The following is a 21,199-nucleotide window of genomic DNA, read 5'->3' on the forward strand; positions in this document are numbered from 1 at the left end:
ATTTAAAAGTACAATGCTATAATTAGATAGATTTTTCAAAGTTCAATACCAAGTAGAAGAAATCATTATGACCCAAATGGCCAAATTAACAACTTCTTCTACAATCATATTTAGACGGATTTTAGTAAAAATTCCTTGATAAAAAGCTCATTAAATAAATGAAATAACTAAATTAACTGACACTATATACTAACTAATATAGGAAAAGAACTTGGTAAGTTAAACAAACAGTTTAACCAAGAAGTGTAGATTCAAAAACCTAAATTAAAAACAACCGAAAATATTTTCCTATTTTTATAGCGAATTATATCGATCTTTTTTTCATTAAAAAATTACTAATTGATGAGTTTATATAATTAATATAAAGAGTTAATTGAGACCATTTAAATTTGAAAAAGCTGAAGGTTGTCTGCAGTTTATGTAACTTGTAATGGCAACCAACTTGGCAATAAAGCAAGGAACACAAGTAATTATAAAAAATTCAACAACATATATGTATATATATGCCCCCATTACCCACTTATCATCTGTCAAGACCAATTTTCTTTGTTAATTTATAAATGTTTTTTTTAACTTCACTTTTTCACCTAAACTTCACAAAGTGTAAGAAAAACTCACCCATACGGTGGGTACATGACGGAAGGTGGTGGTGGAGGTGGCGGAGGAGGAGCAAGTGGTGGTGCTACACCACTGTAACATGATGATGCACCGTGGCTCATTGTATTTGTCCCTTGAAATGCAATATTCCCATGTTGATTCCTTCCTAGGGTTTCGATCAAAACACATTATATTAAATTATTTCTCTTTCTTTACAGAAAACATATTAAATAATTTAGTTTTGTTTAAAAAGATTATGACAAAAACCTTGAGGAGAAGCTCAAGAACGACTAATAGATGCGATATTACAGTTACCTCTTCGTCAATCCATCATAGGGTTGGGGTCTTCACAAGCCCTTTCTGCTGATCCAGGGTCTCAATAAGTAACAGGAAATAGCAACAAACTTTACAAAAAATACAATGCCAGACCTATGAAAATGCTCAAGTAAAAAAATAAAAATTTAAGCAATTGATAAACAAATCAATTAGAATAGTACATGTGGTTATTGGGAAACAAAGAAATTACACATCGTTAATAACAAAAAAAAAAATGAATTAGAAGTTAGTAACACACTTCTATGATACTGCACACTCCTTAATAAGGATATTTTGGTCAAACTTTGAATCAGCTGCATGAAATGATTCCAAATTACAGATACCTTCAAAAGTTAGTAATTGACATTACAGATACAAATCAAGGAAGGAAGGGTATATTAGGAAATATTATATTTTGGTTAGATTTTGGATGATGTAGCACTTCAAATATCGAACCAGCGTTATAACATTTTTATAAGAAAAAGAACGGATATCCATTATTATATATCATTCACATTCATGATATTAGAATTACAATTTAAAAATTACCTGATATGCAAAGTAGGAAACATTTTTTGCCAACTTTGATGTTGTAAAAGCTATATGGGTGACAATTTCAATAACCTATTTGTAACGCCCGCAGATCCGGGCTAGTCAATTTAGAGGCAATAGGGGTCAAAAATGACTTTTCGACAAAAGATTATTTAGAATGAATAGTCTTAACCAAGTTTTAGAATATGTCACAAGGTTTCCATACATATAAAGAACACCGAAATCCGAGTTATAACGAAGAAGTTATGGCCCGCCGAAGTTTTACGGCAAAACCGTCACGGCACCGGAAGACGTAAATAGTAAATTTATGATAGAGAGAGATTTAGCCTTAGCGCTCTAAACGAAAGTCGTAGAATATGTTAAACTAAGAACATCGATAAAAAGAACGCCCAAATCTGACTTCGTATGAAGAAGTTATGATTTTTCGAAGTTTCGGATTAGCGGTGTACAGCCCGAAATTCGAATTTTAGATCGATTGATTTTTAGCCGACACAACCTAAACAAGAATCGAAGATCTCTTTATTAGTAGCGTAACGATAAAAAGACAGACGAAAATGGACGTCGGATAAAGAAGTTATGAGATTTTAACGGACCAATCCTGTCCCGGCCTGTTAAAAATATAACTTTAAAAATAAAGTCAAAATTAGCCGACGGAGTCTAAACGAAAGTTGTAGAGTACGTCTCCACCTACGCGCGGATATAAAGAACGTCAAAAACGGAGTTCGTATGAACGAGTTACAAATTATAATAGCATATTTACGTATTAAAATAAAGTATAAAACATGTATACGTACACATATATATACATATGTATATATCATTAGAAAGGTATCGACAATGCGGTCATTATAAGACTAATGTTGAGTTCTTTCGACATTAGTTTAGTACAAATATCATTAAATCCATTTAAAATAGTATTATAGAGGGGTGTTTAGTTGTTTATATAACTATAAGGTTATTAAGTAATTATGGAGGGTAGTTTTTGTAAATTCAATTACTATAAATAAGAGGCTTGGGCTCTCATATTTCTTGCACCATTCTCTTGATTCAAGAGTCTTTCTCTCCTTATCCCCCGAGCATTTCGGTCCCTCGTGATTCGACTTCTCTTTCTGTAGTTTAGTATAGTAAGGTGAGCGCTGAAGCGCTGCACGAATCTTTCTTAGAAAGATTCAGCGACGAAGTTCTGCCCCTGCAGAGCCCGACTCCTAGCTAAAACCCCCTTGTAAGTAAGTTATGCTTACCTTATTTTAATATAGCTTATATTTAAAATTAGTATTGTTATTATGAACTTATAATAAATACTTGGGCTATTATTATGGGTTATATAAGTATTTTTTTTTACGCTTATATAATAATAATAATAGCTAGACTATTAATTAGTCTCGGCGAATAATAAACTAAACTCTAGTGGTAATAATACTAGGTTTCGTCGAAGAAAATTCTATTTAAGAAGCGAAGCGCTGTCTGAGTTCGGAATCACCACCTTTTCAAGTGAGTGCATAGTTACTTTCAGCTTACACATAGATATGAAGTATTTTATATAAATTACGTGTTGTGTGTGTATATTATCTGTATACTTGCTATCTATGCTGGATGAACGTTTTATACATGTTTTCAATGATTTAAACTGTATATGTATTTTATATCTACAGAATGTGTTGGGTAAGACATGGGTAGATGTATTAGTTGCTGTGTGATAAAATGAAATAATGAGATGCCTCGTTATAGATGTTCTTGATGATCTAGTCATCTAGCGGAGTATAGATGATGACCACGGACTATTCTAGACAGTCCAGTGGAACACTAATAGGCTCGCAACCTGTAGGTGTTTATTTGAACTTTGTGTTTAACCGAACTGTGTGTTTATTCGAACCGTGTGAACTGTGTGCTCACCAGATATACTCCATCCCAATGATAGTCCTTTGACTAGGTCCCTTGTGTTAGATGTTTTAGGGACGTAATGTGAGGATAACGGGAATGGGTAATTGGGTTGATTGTTTGATGTTTAAAAAAAATAATTATATTATTGTGGGTTGAAAACCCTATGTGCTCACCAGGTTTCCCAACCTGACCCACTCAGTTTATTTTTATCACAGGTGTTGATATGAAGTCACAATACACTGAGAGATTTAAAGAGATGTAGATCACTAGTGTAAATAATTGTAAGTTCTGTTTATGCTTATGTTTCTATATTAACGATGACATCCCAAACGTTTTAAAATGAAATAAATACGTTTCATCGAAAATGTTTTAATAACGTATTTACCATGTTTTTCTGGGAACAAATTCCGCAACATTTTTATAAAATGAAGTACTCTGATTTTTATAAAGCATAAACAAAATCGGTCTTTTCTGGCCGTGATTTTTGGGGATGTCACAGTTGGTATCAGAGCATTAGTTTAAGCGAACTAGGAATATGGATTTATTTCTAGACTTAAACTTAGAATGCTAAGCGATGATTGTGAGGTGTGAGCACTAGATTATTTTAGGAATTGTGCCTAAAATGCTTTTATGTGCTAAATACTTGTGCCTGATATGCTGTTAGTTGTTCGGATCTATGGTCTGTTGCCGACCGGATCTGGAAACCTTATGTGTTTAGGATTCTAAACATACGACTACGATATTAGAACTAGCATATAAACGTTTCGGAGTGATAAGGATGATTTAACCATCAATCCTAAGTAAAGATCTAGATTCACCTTATTCGGTGTATAGATCAAGATGGCAAGAACCCGTAGTGGAAACATGAATGCAAATGGGAACAGAAACCAACCCCCAGTGATTGAGCAAATACCGGTGATAGAAGCCGCCGCTGAGCCAATCACAATGGCCGGAGTGCAAGCGATGATCCAAGCGATGTTGGATCGTCAAATGGAGGAAACCAGACGTTTGCTCCAGCAAAATCGTGAGGAAGCCACTATTCAGATCGAACAGCCCGAGTTGAACGAAGGGCGGACTGAGGAAGGAAACTACAGTGGGACTATTGGTCAAGTCAACCCACCAATAGTTCGACAAAACAACCAAGATGACGAAGTCGAGAGGAATGGATGCAAGTACAAGGATTTTCTGACTTGCAAGCCATCGACTTTCACTGGAAAGGAGGATCCGATCGGGGTCATGGATTGGATCTCGGAGATAGAGTTAGCCTTCATGACATGCGGTTGCAGAGGGAAGCTACAGACCACATTTGCAGTGCGTCAGTTTCGAGGAAGTGTTGTACGTTGGTGGAATACCTTGGGGAAGACTCTGAGCCCTAATGAGCCCCTGCAACTGACATGGGCAGAATTTCTGGTGCAATTCAAACGAAAGTACTGCTCAGCTCAAAACCTGCTTGAGCTAGAGAACCAGTTTCTAACCCTGAAGAAGGGAAGCATGTCAATCGATGAATACACGAACAACTTTACAGAAAAGATGGAGTTTGCCTTGCGTCTTGTTCCGGATGAGCTGACGAAAATCGACAAGTACGCAAAGGGACTTCCATGGGAGTACGCGGTGCCAGTGCGTCAGGCACCTACTCTGGAGGCAGCTATCTGGGCTGCCAAGTCTGTGGAAGATATGATTAAGGGAAGAGCTGCCAACAAGATTGAGGTTGGCGAAAAGAGGAAGTTTGAGGAATCTACGAGGCCCAATAAGAAGATCAAGTCTGGTTCAAAGGAGTCTAGCGGAGGAGGAAACAAAGTGAAATGGTGCGAGAAGTGCAAAAAGAATCACTTTGGGAAATGTAGCGAAGAAGTGACTTGCTACAAGTGTGGGAAGACCGGACATTACGCTAACGAGTGCAAAAGGGTGTGTTATGAATGCCGTGAAGAAGGGCATGTTGCTAAGGATTGCCCGAAAAAGAAAGAGGCGGAAAAACCAAACATTCCGCCAAAACCGAAGTCAAGAGCATTTCATATGATCCTAGACGAAGCAGATGACAATGCGAGGATTCAGGAATGACGGCTTGACATCCAAGGATCGAGTTATAATGTAGCCATAGAATCATATGATGTAGCCTGTTAGAGGCATAGTCTAGGGTGAACTTGAACACCTATGTAATCGTTTCAAGAAATAATATGAAACCTTTGTTTTGTTATCTGATGTGTTAAGTTGTTTTTTTTCTTGTATGGTGACTTGGAGAGACTGCGGGACAATACTTGGGACGAGTATGAGTAGGTGTGAATGGTAGTAGAGGCCTATACTACCGGAAGCACATGACTCACACTTGGATCAGGGAAAGTCACAAGGTTACCAAGAAGCTAGTAACTGATTCTGTTTTTTTTCAAGTATGTCATTACCATCGTTTCGATAATGACTAAAAAGATTGTTAATTTCCGACCCTAGTGGTCGTACCGAATTGAGTCCGACTACGATGAGTATGTTGCGTGGTTCAGGGAACCAAGTTCGATGTAGCATCCGACTTAAACCAAACAATTGAAATCAAAGCGATCAATAGAAGTATCGCGTTCGTTGTTAAAGAAGTTGGTAGCCAGAAACGCTACATGTTAAAGTGTGATTATATCACATTAGAACATGAAGGAAGGCATAGTCTATTTTAGAATTTAACTCTAAGAGACCTAAGTCTAAACGTGCATCACATAATGATAGGTCATAATTTGAAGTCTAGTGTGAGGTAGAGAGTAGGTGCACGATCAAGTACTGCTTACAGTCAATAAGTCTAAGAGATAGACTTGAAGGAATAAAGAAGTTATAATTATTACCTAGGATGAAGAGATGACGTATGGAGTCATTATACGATCCTTGTTTCATTGATGATTCCGGGACGTAATCATCCTAAGGGGGAGATAATTGTAACGCCCGCAGATCCGGGCTAGTCAATTTAGAGGCAATAGGGGTCAAAAATGACTTTTCGACAAAAGATTATTTAGAATGAATAGTCTTAACCAAGTTTTAGAATATGTCACAAGGTTTCCATACATATAAAGAACACCGAAATCCGAGTTATAACGAAGAAGTTATGGCCCGCCGAAGTTTTACGGCAAAACCGGCACGGCACCGGAAGACGTAAATAGTAAATTTATGATAGAGAGAGATTTAGCCTTAGCGCTCTAAACGAAAGTCGTAGAATATATTAAACTAAGAACATCGATAAAAAGAACGCCCAAACCTGACTTCGTATGAAGAAGTTATGATTTTTCGAAGTTTCGGATTAGCGGTGTACAGCCCGAAATTCGAATTTTAGATCGATTGATTTTTAGCCGACACAACCTAAACAAGAATCAAAGATCTCTTTATTAGTAGCGTAACGATAAAAAGACAGACGAAAATGGACATCGGATAAAGAAGTTATGAGATTTTAACGGACCAATCCTGTCCCGGCCTGTTAAAAATATAACTTTAAAAATAAAGTCAAAATTAGCCGACGGAGTCTAAACGAAAGTTGTAGAGTACGTCTCCACCTACGCGCGGATATAAAGAACGTCAAAAACGGAGTTCGTATGAACGAGTTACAAATTATAATAGCATATTTACGTATTAAAATAAAGTATAAAACATGTATACGTACACATATATATATACATATGTATATATCATTAGAAAGGTATCGACAATGCGGTCATTATAAGACTAATGTTGAGTTCTTTCGACATTAGTTTAGTACAAATATCATTAAATCCATTTAAAATAGTATTATAGAGGGGTGTTTAGTTGTTTATATAACTATAAGGTTATTAAGTAATTATGGAGGGTAGTTTTTGTAAATTCAATTACTATAAATAAGAGGCTTGGGCTCTCATATTTCTTGCACCATTCTCTTGATTCAAGAGTCTTTCTCTCCTTATCCCCCGAGCATTTCGGTCCCTCGTGATTCGACTTCTCTTTCTGTAGTTTAGTATAATAAGGTGAGTGCTGAAGCGCTGCACGAATCTTTCTTAGAAAGATTCAGCGACGAAGTTCTGCCCCTGCAGAGCCCGACTCCTAGCTAAAACCCCCTTGTAAGTAAGTTATGCTTACCTTATTTTAATATAGCTTATATTTAAAATTAGTATTGTTATTATGAACTTATAATAAAGACTTGGGCTATTATTATGGGTTATATAAGTATTTTTTTTACGCTTATATAATAATAATAATAGCTAGACTATTAATTAGTCTCGGCGAATAATAAACTAAACTTTAGTGGTAATAATACTAGGTTTCGTCGAAGAAAATTCTATTTAAGAAGCGAAGCGCTGTCTGAGTTCGGAATCACCACCTTTTCAAGTGAGTGCATAGTTACTTTCAGCTTACACATAGATATGAAGTATTTTATATAAATTACGTGCTGTGTGTGTATATTATCTGTATACTTGCTATCTATGCTGGATGAACGTTTTATACATGTTTTCAATGATTTAAACTGTATATGTATTTTATATCTACAGAATGTGTTGGGTAAGACATGGGTAGATGTATTAGTTGCTGTGTGATAAAATGAAATAATGAGATGCCTCGTTATAGATGTTCTTGATGATCTAGTTATCTAGCGGAGTATAGATGACGACCACAGACTATTCTAGACAGTCCAGTGGAACACTAATAGGCTCGCAACCTGTAGGTGTTTATTTGAACTTTGTGTTTAACCGAACTGTGTGTTTATTCGAACTGTGTGTTTATTCGAACTGTGTGAACTGTGTGCTCACCAGATATACTCCATCCCAATGATAGTCCTTTGACTAGGTCCCTTGTGTTAGATGTTTTAGGGACGTAATGTGAGGATAACGGGAATGGGTAATTGGGTTGATTGTTTGATGTTTAAAAAAAATAATTATATTATTGTGGGTTGAAAACCCTATGTGCTCACCAGGTTTCCCAACCTGACCCACTCAGTTTATTTTTATCACAGGTGTTGATATGAAGTCACAATACACTGAGAGATTTAAAGAGATGTAGATCACTAGTGTAAATAATTGTAAGTTCTGTTTATGCTTATGTTTCTGTATTAACGATGACATCCCAAACGTTTTAAAATGAAATAAATACGTTTCATCAAAAATGTTTTAATAACATATTTACCATGTTTTTCTGGGAACAAATTCCGCAACATTTTTATAAAATGAAGTACTCTGATTTTTATAAAGCATAAACAAAATCGGTCTTTTCTGGCCGTGATTTTTGGGGATGTCACACTATTGCTGGACCTACAATTTATAATAGAAAAACAATACACAAATAACAAACTGTAGTCTAATAACGTATACATAAATGAAAAGAATCGAATAAGCTATTAGATGATTAGGATAAGACATTGAGATAACAAATATAAATTCAACCTCCTCCACTCTTTGCTTCCCGAGTGGTAGATAAGGGTAAAATCAGAAATTAAAACATCGTATTGCCATATTACACCATTAGAATTACCATGACAAATGACATTTAGATTATCATGATTCATGAACACAAAATCTTGAATTATTATTGTACCTGTAATTGACGACCAAAATGATCTTCGACCATTGTTGATGCTTTCTCTGTTTTTTCCATATGAAAGGGAAGATGACCTGGTGTGCTTCCTGACTCTCTTCAAATTTCTATAATACCCATCAACAAACTCCAGAAAGAACAAAAGATAAATACTCTTACCAAGTGAACTCATTCATAAATGAAAAAAAAAATAGAAATGACTTAATTAAATCTCATAAAATATAAAAACATTGTAAGGTCAAGAAATTTCATAAAATGGAATGAGAGGTACCTGATTTTAGAGGAGAAGTTGATGGTATTAAAAGGTGTCGTTGTTAACAGAGAAGGCAAAATAGGAACTGAGATATACGTTTCCCTCCTTCTCTAGCCTTCTGAATGAGAACTAGCCACATCCGAATTTCAACTATCAAACACTAAATAAAAAATCATTACATTTAGAATTTTTAAAATACCTTAAATGTGTAGGTGAACCATAATATCAGAGAGTAAGTGTAAACCAATCCTACCGTATCTCAACAACAACAAAATCAAGTGTGTAACACCCAAAAATTAAGTTTTGATACATGAAATGTATATGGAAACAAACCATTAATCTGTTTATAAACATAATTTACCGGTTAATGATACCTTCAATGATATATGTAAAGCCATAAATTGCATTTCACTATATTAAAACTTAAATTTCACAATGACAGATGATCAAATGAAAGAGATGATCTGATTACTTACAAACATCAAGTAAAAAAACCACACACATTACACATATTTTTATACATACTTGTTACTCAAGGCTACCAATTTATCTCTAGTGACCTAATTCCCTTCAAGAACGTGACACATGAAAACCACAGATGCCACTAATTGAAAACATAAGTGTTAATCAAGGCTAATACAGAACTTGTAAACATATCCCATGAAAACTATCTGTGATGTTATGTTTAGGGTCTCGAATTTCATGGCTACATCATTAACAGGGACCCATTTTGCCTCGTAGTAACAGATCACAGATGTACATATTACTGGGCTTTAACAGGCAAAGATTCAAAACTAACCTTGTGGCTCCAGCAAAGCTGATTGAACGACACAGATGAACGGAAGATGCTACACCGGTCGCTCCTAAGGTGTCGCCGATGGTGTTTCCGATTGAAGGATAGGGGTGTTTGTGTGAAATCTACATGGTGTTTGTGTGGTGCATCTGATGCGTTAATTTGAATTGAGGATTTTCCAAACCCTAAAAGACACAGAAGACAACAAACATGACCTCTGACGACGCCGTGGTTGCCGTGACTAACCACCAGTAGCAGTGACGCAATGTCGCTCAGAGTAAGATCAAAATCAAAAGCGGGAAAAAAACAAAATTTAAGATAAAAAAATAAAAGAATACATAAAACGATCAAATTGAGGATTTATAATCAGAAATTTACCTGATGGAAAAACTGTGTGCCGTCATCGGAGCCATTGAGGAGCATTGGCCAGAAAGTGAAAACAGAAGGAGTAGAACCGAGACATAACGGTATGAAAGACAGAGAAATTAAGAAATATGCAAAATTGAGGAACTGTCTTTTATAACACTAGTTGGTTTTTAATGGTTGGAAAAATTTAAATTTGGCTTAAAATTTTGAATGTTACAGCATGTAACGTTTCAGAGTGATAAGGAGAATTTAAATATCTATCGCGAATGAAGATTTTCGGTCCCCTTCCTAGTAACGAAGAAGGATCCTTTTATATCTATTTTCGGGGCGTATCCTCATCCAATTCTGTTGAAATTTCCCTCGTGAGGTGCGACGTGGCGGACCCATATTGGCGGGTCCTTCGTCACATCTTTTGCCTCATTCCCTCATTGGTTGGGAGAGGATCTTCTAAATGTTTACAAAGATCGTGGCTATCGTCTAATGGGCAAGTGGGACTCTCTGATTGGTCCCACGTTTACCGGGGTGTAACTTCCTGGAGAATGGGTTAAGACGTGGTTCTGCACCTTAACCGCCATATCAGCACTCTTCGCGTTGGAAAATGTATGAACTTGGATTTAGACTAGGTTCTGACCAAGCCAAGCCCGGTGTTAATTTGACTTCTTTCTTGACATTCCTCTGAGGGATACGTTAACAATATGTTTATATGTGATTATGTGATTATGTGTATCGTATGTGGTAGTTTAGGAAAACTCACTAAGCTTCGTGCTTACGGTTTTCAATTTTGGTTTCAGTTACTTCTGGTAACAAAGGGAAGAGCTCGGGATAACTACATTGCACACACCATGGTGTTTAGCCTGGGATGTTTACTTTGATATATTTGATATATGTTTTGATATGGATATATTGTTTATGATGTTTTGAGATACTATAACTTATGTTTTAACGAGAGGTTTTGATAACTATGGTTTTATTTAATAATTAAAAATGAAATTTTTGGTCATGAATTTTGGGATGTTACAGAGATATGTCGAACTTCATTTACGAACCGAGCTTGAAGGTGTAGGGTGCACACTTGGTGCGATAATTGTGAACTCGGGAATATGGGGGTCCGGAGGCCGCATCCCTAGGTGTAGGGTCCCAATGGGTTGTAGCCCCTTGGCAAGGTCTAGGGGCAGCGTCCCTAGCGGGGTCTAAGGGGCAGAGCCCCTGGCGATGACTTAAACGAATTTCTTTGTCGAGTATGACTCCTACCATGCATTTTCCCGCCAAAACCTGTAGTGATATCATGATGATGTCATGAGTTAGTTATGTATTAGCAACCAACGTTTTTTGGCACCAAAAGGATGCAACTTTTGTTTAACTACTTTTCCAACTAGTATAAGAATCCTTCTTTGGTCCCTGAAAAAGGGTTGGAACTTTCATACATGAAAATTGTATATTAATTCATTCTATCTATCTAGAACACAAAAATAACAATGTATATTATGTGTTTCTGATTTAAAAGTGGCCTGACTTCTAAATTGAAATTCTTTAGATTACCCTAAATCTACTTTCGTGATACCAGGCCATAGGGTTGAAATCATAGATTTTGAAAAGTGATTGTAATCACTATCCAAGAAATATCTAAGTATATTGATATTCTTAAGACCCACATTCTAACACAAGGTACTTTATGTGTTTCGGATTTGGAAGTGATCTGACTTCTAAACTGTCCCTCTTGGATTATCTCAAATCAAATTTCGTGATATCCCAAGCATAAGAGTCGAAATCACAAATTTTGAAAAGTGATGACAATCACGATCCTAGAAATTAGTAAATGTTGATAGGATTAGACCTAAAATCTAACTGTAACTTTTTTGAGAGTTCATTCAAATCAGAAACTTATATTGCTTCGTTTTAAAGAACTCCAAATCTGTACTCTAAAATGTTTAAGTTTGAAACTATTTAAATAAGCAAAAACTTACATATAGGAAAATCATCTATAAAGTCTCTACATTTTGACCTCATGTTTAATTAAGTTCTTATATTTTTTTCTGATTAAATCATAAATTTCGATTAAAATATTCAATTTTGGATAATTTTTGAGATTAGCCCGATTAATCAGAAAAATTATCCAAAATTAAATAATTTAACCAGTATTCAGGACTTAATAAAAGTTAATTAATTTAATACGAGTTTAAAATATAAGGTTTTTATAACAGATATCTCTAAGCCAGACATGCAGTTTAGCATACTAGGGATGAGCATCGAAACCGGGTACCCGCTTTTGGAACCGAAACCGCCTCGGAATTGTCAGTTCTGGAACTGGAACTGCCTTAAGCGGTTCCGGTTCCGATTCCTAAAGTTATAGAACCGCCTTAAGCGGTTCTGCTTCCAATTCTCATTTCCTCGGAACCGCTACCCGCTGGGTACCCACCGAAACCGGTTTATATATATATATATATATATATATATATATTTCATATAAATATGTGTGTGTTACTTAGACAGGTTTAGAATTTATTCGTCCGATTGTGTCCCTCTTTGGTCTGAATTGATTCGATTTGGATCGAACTAAGTTGCGGTTTATCGACAAAAGTTAACAAAGTTAATTTAACCGGGTTACCCGCTCCCGGAACCGGAACCGCTGGTTTCGGGACTGGTTCCAAAAATTTAAGAACTACCTAGAGCGGCTCCGGATCCGGTTCTAACTTTCTAGGAACCGTCGGTTTCGGTTCCGATTCCACCAAATGAAGCAGGTACCTACCTATACTCATCCCTAGAAAATATTATTCACATATTATAACTTAAAATGTCAAAGAGAATATTTTTTATTTTAACTTGTAGCCGAGTAGTTATGTGATGTGATGTCGGTCCATGCTTTAAACATGGTACTTGTTTTGAATGAGTTTCGGCATGTCATGATATTAAATGTTAGTTTGAAAGTTATGTTTAAAGTAGTTTGTGTTTGCAACGTTTTCAAAATTGTTCCTAAAGTTGTTAGTATTCTTTATTCTATGTGAAAATTAGTTATCGGAGTAATCTTCTTTATCGTTTAATCTTTTTATTTTTGTACACATTTGATAATTTAACTTGTTATATTTGTTCACCAAGGTTCTAAAAAGTTCGTCATGGCTCCGCTATGGTTCGTCACGACTCTAAGGCTTGTAGTTACCGCCGAGCTTTAACAAATTGCCGCCTTAAGTCATATATATAAATAAAAATGAATAATAGTAATATATATATATATATATATATATATATATATATATATATATATATATATTTGCCGCCTTATGGTACGCCTTACAAACGACGTGGCTCGCCATAGCTCGAAAAAACTTGAGGTTAACATTGTCATCAAGTCATGTCTTACGTTATTTAGAACCTTAGTGTTCACATATTGTCATTGTCACCGGCTATAGCAAGTGACAATGGTAATATGTTAACAAATTAACAAATTAAATAGTTAAATTTGTACGAAAAAAGAAAGTTGTCCAAATATGAACAAAAAGAAAAGTTAATTACCTTGATAAATAATTTTTCTCTCTTTTAATAATGATTTTATTTTTCATATTTGTTTGTATTATTTTTCTCAAATGTTATTTTTAGAATATCTAAAAATTTCTAAATATTAATTAAATATTGATCAATTTTAAACTTTACTTTTAATTAATAAATATATTTTTGTTTTATGAAATATTTTCTATAGCCTCTTATAATTTTTATTTATTTTTTTTTGTTTTTGAGCATATACAATATTTTTAAAGTAAATAGTATCTAACAATAAAATTAAACAAAATTAAATATGTAACAATAAGTATGGAGGGTCTTTTAAAAAAATAAAAAGAAAATATTAATTAGCAAATAAAAAAAATCTATATAATGTAAATGTTTTAAAATTATTCTAACTTTTTAAAACTTTTTAATTAGAAGTTTATAAACTTTTGATTTTTTTTTTTAATACAACGTTTTAAACTAGTATTTAACGAAAGTATTTAAAATGCTATAAAAAAATATTAAACTATCATACAAAATCTTTGAAACACTTTAAAAATGGTGTAAAAGAAAGTTTAAAAATAAATATATGAAAGTTATAAAAAAATTGTATAAAAATATAAAAAAAAACAAGTTAAATACTTGTAAGAAAATTAAAACATTTATAAAATATTTGGTTTAAAAACACTTGTATTAAAATTATACGAATTAATAAAGAAAATTTAAAAAAATTATAAACAAAGATGTAAAACATTATATTAGAAAAATCCGAAGAAAAAAAATATCATAAAAATGTTGTAAGAAATTATCAAAAACTTTAAGAAATTTGTAAAAAAAAATATGTTCACATTTAAACAACTTTATTTAGTAGGTAACAATAATAATATGTGAAAATATTTAATAAGTTAAATAGTCAAAAATATATATAAAAAAAATAAAATTACCTAAACATGAAAAAAAAAAAAAAAATGTTCACATTTAAACAACTTTCTTTAATAGGTAACAATAATAATATGTGAACATATTTAAGTTGTTAAATAGCTAAACATATATTAAAAAAAATTTACCTAAACACGAAAACAAGAAGGCAATATGTTTTCCGTTATTTTGCTTATGTCTAGGGAAACATAGAAGTTTAGTATATAGGGGATATTTAGGGGGTGTTTGGATAGGAAAAAGAGGTGCTTATTGCTTATTCCTATAATAAATTAATTTAAGTATTTGGATAAAATACAGCTTATTAGGCTAAATAAGTTAATTTTAATAAGCATCCATTCCCATACTTATTGTTTATTGCTTATTCCCACCACAAATAAACTATAAGTAATAAGCTAAAAATCTAATCCAAACATCCCTTTAATACTTTTTTATTATCTCTTTCTTTCCATCCTCCACCAACGTTTAAAGCCCTCTGCCCTTATAAGTTGCAACAAGTGCATCAAAAAGATCAACATCAGTCCGCATACCTATTGGCTTGACTTTTCTTGAACTCCCTTCTCAAGTCTCAACCAAAATGTACATTCCTTATCGTTATATTTTGTAAGTATAATTACATCGGCTCACTACTAGGTTCTTCATCATCAATTTCTTAACATTTAACCCATTACCATAAAACTCGAGCTTTTAGAAACAATGAAATCACACACTCACAATAGAGAAACTGAGAGTTATAATAAATACATAAAATAAAAATGCAAAACAGATCCCAACAATTTACGTAGGATATCCTAGTTATGTTTTAAGGTGTGTAATTATATTCTTGGACTTGGTATCAATAAAAATTTAAAATGCTATATACAAAATGCAATACATGTTTTATCATCATCACATACATAAACAAAGAAAACGTCCATCAACAAAAGCTTGATGATCAAGCTTTTTGTTGCAACCCTTGGTGGGTGGCACCATCATCATCGTCTTGATTCTTCACAAGATCATGTGACCATGGGATTGAACTCATCGGTGGAAAGCAACATGCACATGCTTCTAGGCATGGCTTTGGGATCTCCCAATTGCTTGATCCTTCTCCATCTTCAGCAATGGTGGATTCAGATGATGATGATGATGAAGTCGTGATGGATAAGGGTCTCACTGCTTCTCTGAGTGGCCCCCAACATTCAACCCTATTGAATTCTTGAATGTTTGAGTGAAAGTAAACCCAAACCGAAGCTTCCTGCAACTCCGGGTAGCTGTTTAGCAAATTCCCATCTCCATGAGCAAATGCCTTCAACACCTAATAAGAAAGTGTTTACTTTAAAGGGCATATATTCTATGTATAAATATGATTGTAACAAAATTAGAGAATAATAAAATTGATTCGTTACCAGAGGGAGTTCTTTGGTGAAGATGAAGAACCTGAGTCGAGCACACAAATCAAGAAGAAAATGGCCACCACTTATGTGACAATGAACATGAAGAGACATATTTCCTTTCACTTTCCTCCACTCTGCTACCACTTCATCTCTGTATAATTGATTATACCAACCCTGCAACTGTATATATATTTTGCGCATGAAGAACATATGGTTTGATCTTAGATTCTTTATTTGATCATCATATATTATATTAATATACTAACTAACTCAATATAATAATCCTTTATATAAGAGGACGTTTCTAGAATAACATAAAAAGTAACGAATTCGAATCCAACATCTATATAATCCTTCCTGTATTCCTTTATATAGTAGTATATACTTACATCACATAAAACAACTGATTAACAGAGGAATTCAACAAGTCGTCAGGGATTTTGAAATTAGATCAAAGAAAAAGGAAATTACCTGAGAATTATTGATAGTTTGAGAGATTGCAAGAGTCAATTTAGAAGTGATATCACTATGTGTAAGTGTATATGTTCTTGGAAGTTTTCCAGGATGCTTCTTCTCGTCAACTCCTAGAAACAAAACCTTCAGCTTTGAAGCTTCAAAGATCGAAGGCCCAAATAATCTTGCCACCTAACCCACAAAAAAAAAAAACCAATCAAAATCAGATCAAACTTTTCAAAATACAAGAAAAAAAGAAAGGATCTTTACTCACGGGAACTAGGGCTTGATTCCTCTTGAGCCTTCTTCTTTTGTTAGTGAAAAACGGATTGTTTTGATGATTTTGATGTAGAAATGAAGACGATGGAGGGTTTTGCTTTGTGGGAAGGATCAGAGAAGCCATTTCTTTCTAAATCTGTGACGTGAATCCCCTTTTTTGATCGGTTTAAAAAGCCTATCCGTATCGGATGAATCGATCACACACACAACACCAAGAACACAGAGTATTTTGTAAAGGTGGGAGTTGTTGATTCGAAGAAGAATGCTTAAGGATTAGCATCACTAAAGAAACAGAGTAAGATGGCGTGTTAGGGATCGAAGCGTGGCGTTGAAAAGAAGGTTACCTGACTGTTCGGTGACGGTGACGTCTCCCATGGTCCAGGATTCACCACGTTTTATGGGTCTTTTTGGAATATTTAAGCGGTGAGGGGTTAAACTGAAGTTAGTGTGTAATATAAAGGGCATAAGTTTAAATCACCACCTCATGTTGTATTACCCGAAATAGAATCTTAGAGAATCCCAATTTGACCAGGATCTTAAAATTCCAAATAAGGTTACTATAATTGTGTGAAGTCCAAATCCAAAAGCAAAAAATCGAGTGAAAAGATAGTTTGAAAGAATTTTCCTGTTTAATTCGTATTTCAAGACCAACAATATCTACTTGAACATGTAGAAGACTTTTATCTCTAAACTAAAATATGATGACTTATTATTCTATAATTTCATTATTAACAGTAACATTAAAAAATTAAAAAATAAGTATAATAATTAGTAGTGAAAGCAAAAACAAATATATTTAAGAGAGATTTTCACATTTTCTTCTTATGAAAAACTATTATTCGTATATATGAATATAGAAAGGATAACTTTTGAATTAAGTATTTTAAAGCAAACGAACTGGACGGTTGTAGATTGAGGGGAAAAAGTATATGTCTTATAGTCTGAGGACAACAGCTAAAATAAAATAAATAGTTGAGGGATCTTTTTGCAATTTACAATGGTACATATTTTCGATAGAGTCGTACAAGCAACTACGAGAAATTTAGTTGCCTTGTCGCTTATTTGACGTTTGTACTATCCGACAAATGCTAGATCATTATTTCAAAGTGACCGATTAATAAACTATGACTTTATTTTATTTTTATGAAAATTTATCTATTTTATTTGTTACATGTAAATTTGTACTGTGTAGCATTTATGGGGTGTTGCTATTAGCACCTAATTAAATGGTCAAAATCATTGACTCAAAACCACCATTTACTTAAAACCTGAAATTGCAGCCTATTCACACATATTATATTAACCTATTAAACAATTATATATTAAACTTGATTTTATATCTAACTTAAAATAAAGTCTTATAGTTTACGTATATATATTTTTTTACTTTTCATTTTTATGAACAACATTTTCTTTTATATATATATATATATATATATATATATATATATATATATATATATATATATATATATATATATATATATATATATATATATATATATATATATATATATAAGTTCAGGTTCAATTGAGATCATTTTAATTTTGTGAAACCGTGAAATTAAATCTAAAAATAATTTTAAAATGCAAAATAAATGGAAAAATCCAAAAATTCTTTTTTTAAATATTATTTTCGGAACTTGAATTAACCAAAAAAAAAAATTCCATTTTTTTTTTAAATACGTGAAATATTCTAAATAGAATATTACACTGACATATTCTAAAAAATAATTTTAAAATGCAAAATAAATGGAAAAATCTAAAAATTCTTTTTTTTAAATATTATTTTCGGAACTTGAATTAACTAAAAAAATCTATTTTTTTTGAAAAATACGTGAAATATTCTAAATAGAATATTACACTGTACATATTCTAAAAATAATTTTAAAATGCAAAATAAATGGAAAAATCAAAAAATTCTTTATTTAAATATTATTTTCGGAACATGAATTAACTAAAAAAAATTAAAAAAAAATAAAAAAATACGTCTCACGGTCTCACAAAATATAGGTGGTCTCAAATGAACCTAACCCTATATATATATATATATATATATATATATATATATATATATATATATATATATATATATATATATATATATATATATATATATATATATATATATATATATATATATATATATATATATATATATATGCGTAGATGGTGGAGATTCAAACCCATCACCTCTAAATCAAAAACACAATAGCTATTCTGATGAGGTGCAAAGCTTTTTATGTTTAAAAACGTAAAAACATGATATATAACGTATTTAAGTATTTAAAACATATTTTTTCACATATAAATAACGTATTTATATATTTAAAACATTTTTTTAATATATAAATACCTTTTGAAATGTATTTCTATTTTAAAAATACAAAATATATATTTTTATTAATTATACAAAACAATTCCTATTTTTATTGAAAATACAAAAAAAAAAAAAAAAAAAAATCCATATTCAAACCAAATACGTATTTTTACGTCTTTGGATTTTTAAAAGATATGTACTTATATATTTTATATTTTTAAATTGTGAAAAATAATATATTTAAAATACGTTTTTAAGTATATAAATAATCTAAATACGTTAAATAAAGATATGTATTTATATATTTTATATTTTTTAAATTGTGAAAGATAATAAACCAAATATGTATTTATATACTTTATATAAATATACGCACCATTAAATTTTTTTTCCATTAATGTACACTATATATTACTTTTCACGTTTTGAAACATAAAATATTTTGTAGTTTAGTGGAATGCTTTTGTTTCCTGATTTAGATGTTGGGGGTTCAAATCCCCTCCACCTCATTATGTACAATATATAACATAAAAGTGTATGGGACGGTTTGGTTCAGTTATTGGTTAAAATGTATTTTGGTAGCCATTGGTTATGGTTAATGGTTTTTGTAGGTTAATGGTTAATATTGGTTAACCATAATGTTCAAAATAATATAAATGACGAAAGTATATTGGTATACAAAATGAAAAGAGAATACGTAAAGTCCTCGGAACCAATGTTTGTAATGTAGCTTATAGTAATAGAATAAAATGTGTACCTTTGATACTCAGAGTGAGATAACATATAGTCACATTCAAAATTAAAAACATTCAATAAAATGTTAAAAAATAATAAGAAATGTCATTAATAACTTCATATATTGATAATTGATATTAACATTGAAATAAAGCCAAACATTCATACACGTTCAATGCGATTAAATCAAAAAGTATAAAATAAAATAGCTAAACATTTATATTACGTGTTATCTAGATAAAAAAAAAAATCACTCATATACATTCAATGTGATTAAGTAAAAACAGTAAATAAAAAAACAATTTTTTTAGAAAAATTACATTCTTAATATATCATAAAGTGAAGAAAAACTAAAAACTCAACTTACCTAGAAGTTTTGATTATAAATTAAAAAGAAAATCCTTCGAATAGAACTATAAAGTTAAAACAATCTTTGATTAGGATTAACAGTGTGAGAAGCCTCCGATTAGGATTATGAGTATGAATATTAAACTAAATGTGAATAATGTTTACAAATTATAGAATTAGCCGATTAGGAATTACAGCATTAATCAATAATCTAACTCAATGCATGATTGGAAAATTGTGTATGTCTGCATAATCTACGTGATCATCCTTTGATGGTTTGATTGCACGTTCATCTCCTGATAAGTGAGGATTAAGGTATTATATTTTGGAAATTTAATGGGTCTTAAATAAGTTTGACTATATTATTTTATATATAATCCATAATTTTCATGTATTAAAATATAAAGTTAGCGATTCGGTTAATAATGGTTCGATTAACCTATAAAACCATAACTGAACCGTTTGTTATCGGTTAACAAAAATTAGAAACCGAACCAACGGTTTTTAAAACGGTTCGGTTATATCGGTTAATTTGGTTATGGTTCGGTTTTTTGGTTATTATGCTCACCATTAATATAACATTTGTTCAGTTAAAAAAACAAAAGAATTTGTACTTTATTAGTGGGAGGGTGCAGGTTCGAATCCTGCCCACCGTATTTGTTTGCATATATATAAAATTTTAATATAATAAAAATAATATGCCTACGTGGCTGACACGTCAGCAGGCACCGTCCACTCAGCACACATATGGTGTGCCACGTATGCGGGTGACCGGTTCAACCAGTTAAGAGGATAAAAACGAAAAAAAAAATGCAAGTTTGTTGTATAAACGAACTTAAATTCTGACAAAGGGTAAAACCGTAAATTTTTGAAAAGACGAAATTGCAAAAATGGTCCATGTGGTTTGTCAATTTTTGTGGGTAAGGTCCAAAAATAAATTTATTAGCAAAAAAGGTCCCTATTTGATAGTTTTGTTGCGGTTTTGATCTCAACCT

At 32.3% G+C, this 21,199-nt stretch overlaps 1 protein-coding gene and 1 long non-coding RNA gene across 2 annotated transcripts; both read right to left on the reverse strand.

Moving 5' to 3' along the window:
* Positions 1–227: 227 nt before the first annotated feature.
* Positions 228–1,535, reverse strand: LOC145033373 (uncharacterized). The gene is made up of 3 exons (XR_013677512.1): positions 1,462–1,535; positions 865–957; positions 228–763 (listed from the first exon to the last, which is right to left on the reverse strand). It is a non-coding gene; the product is annotated as an uncharacterized LOC145033373 (long non-coding RNA).
* Positions 1,536–15,508: 13,973 nt separating this feature from the next.
* Positions 15,509–17,101, reverse strand: LOC145034296 (protein STAY-GREEN 1, chloroplastic-like). Its single transcript, XM_078982676.1, has 4 exons — positions 16,797–17,101; positions 16,541–16,714; positions 16,082–16,249; positions 15,509–15,990 (listed from the first exon to the last, which is right to left on the reverse strand). Exons 1-4 carry the CDS (start codon positions 16,923–16,925, stop codon positions 15,628–15,630), a joined length of 834 nt encoding a protein of 277 aa, XP_078838802.1. The 5' UTR covers positions 16,926–17,101; the 3' UTR covers positions 15,509–15,627.
* Positions 17,102–21,199: the final 4,098 nt, after the last annotated feature.

This window comes from Lactuca saligna, chromosome 3, assembly GCF_052625555.1.
Source record: "Lactuca saligna cultivar CGN05327 chromosome 3, ASM5262555v1, whole genome shotgun sequence".
Lineage (NCBI taxonomy): Eukaryota > Viridiplantae > Streptophyta > Magnoliopsida > Asterales > Asteraceae > Lactuca > Lactuca saligna.

Excerpts from the sequence above, each read along its gene's own strand:
- LOC145034296 (XM_078982676.1), bottom strand. The coding sequence starts at position 16,925 with ATGGCTTCTCTGATCCTTCCCACAAAGCAAAACCCTCCATCGTCTTCA. Across the intron at positions 16,715-16,796 it reads GGAATCAAGCCCTAGTTCCC|GTGGCAAGATTATTTGGGCC; the intron begins GTGAGTAAAGAT and ends TTTGTGGGTTAG. Across the intron at positions 16,250-16,540 it reads AAACTATCAATAATTCTCAG|TTGCAGGGTTGGTATAATCA; the intron begins GTAATTTCCTTT and ends ATATATATACAG.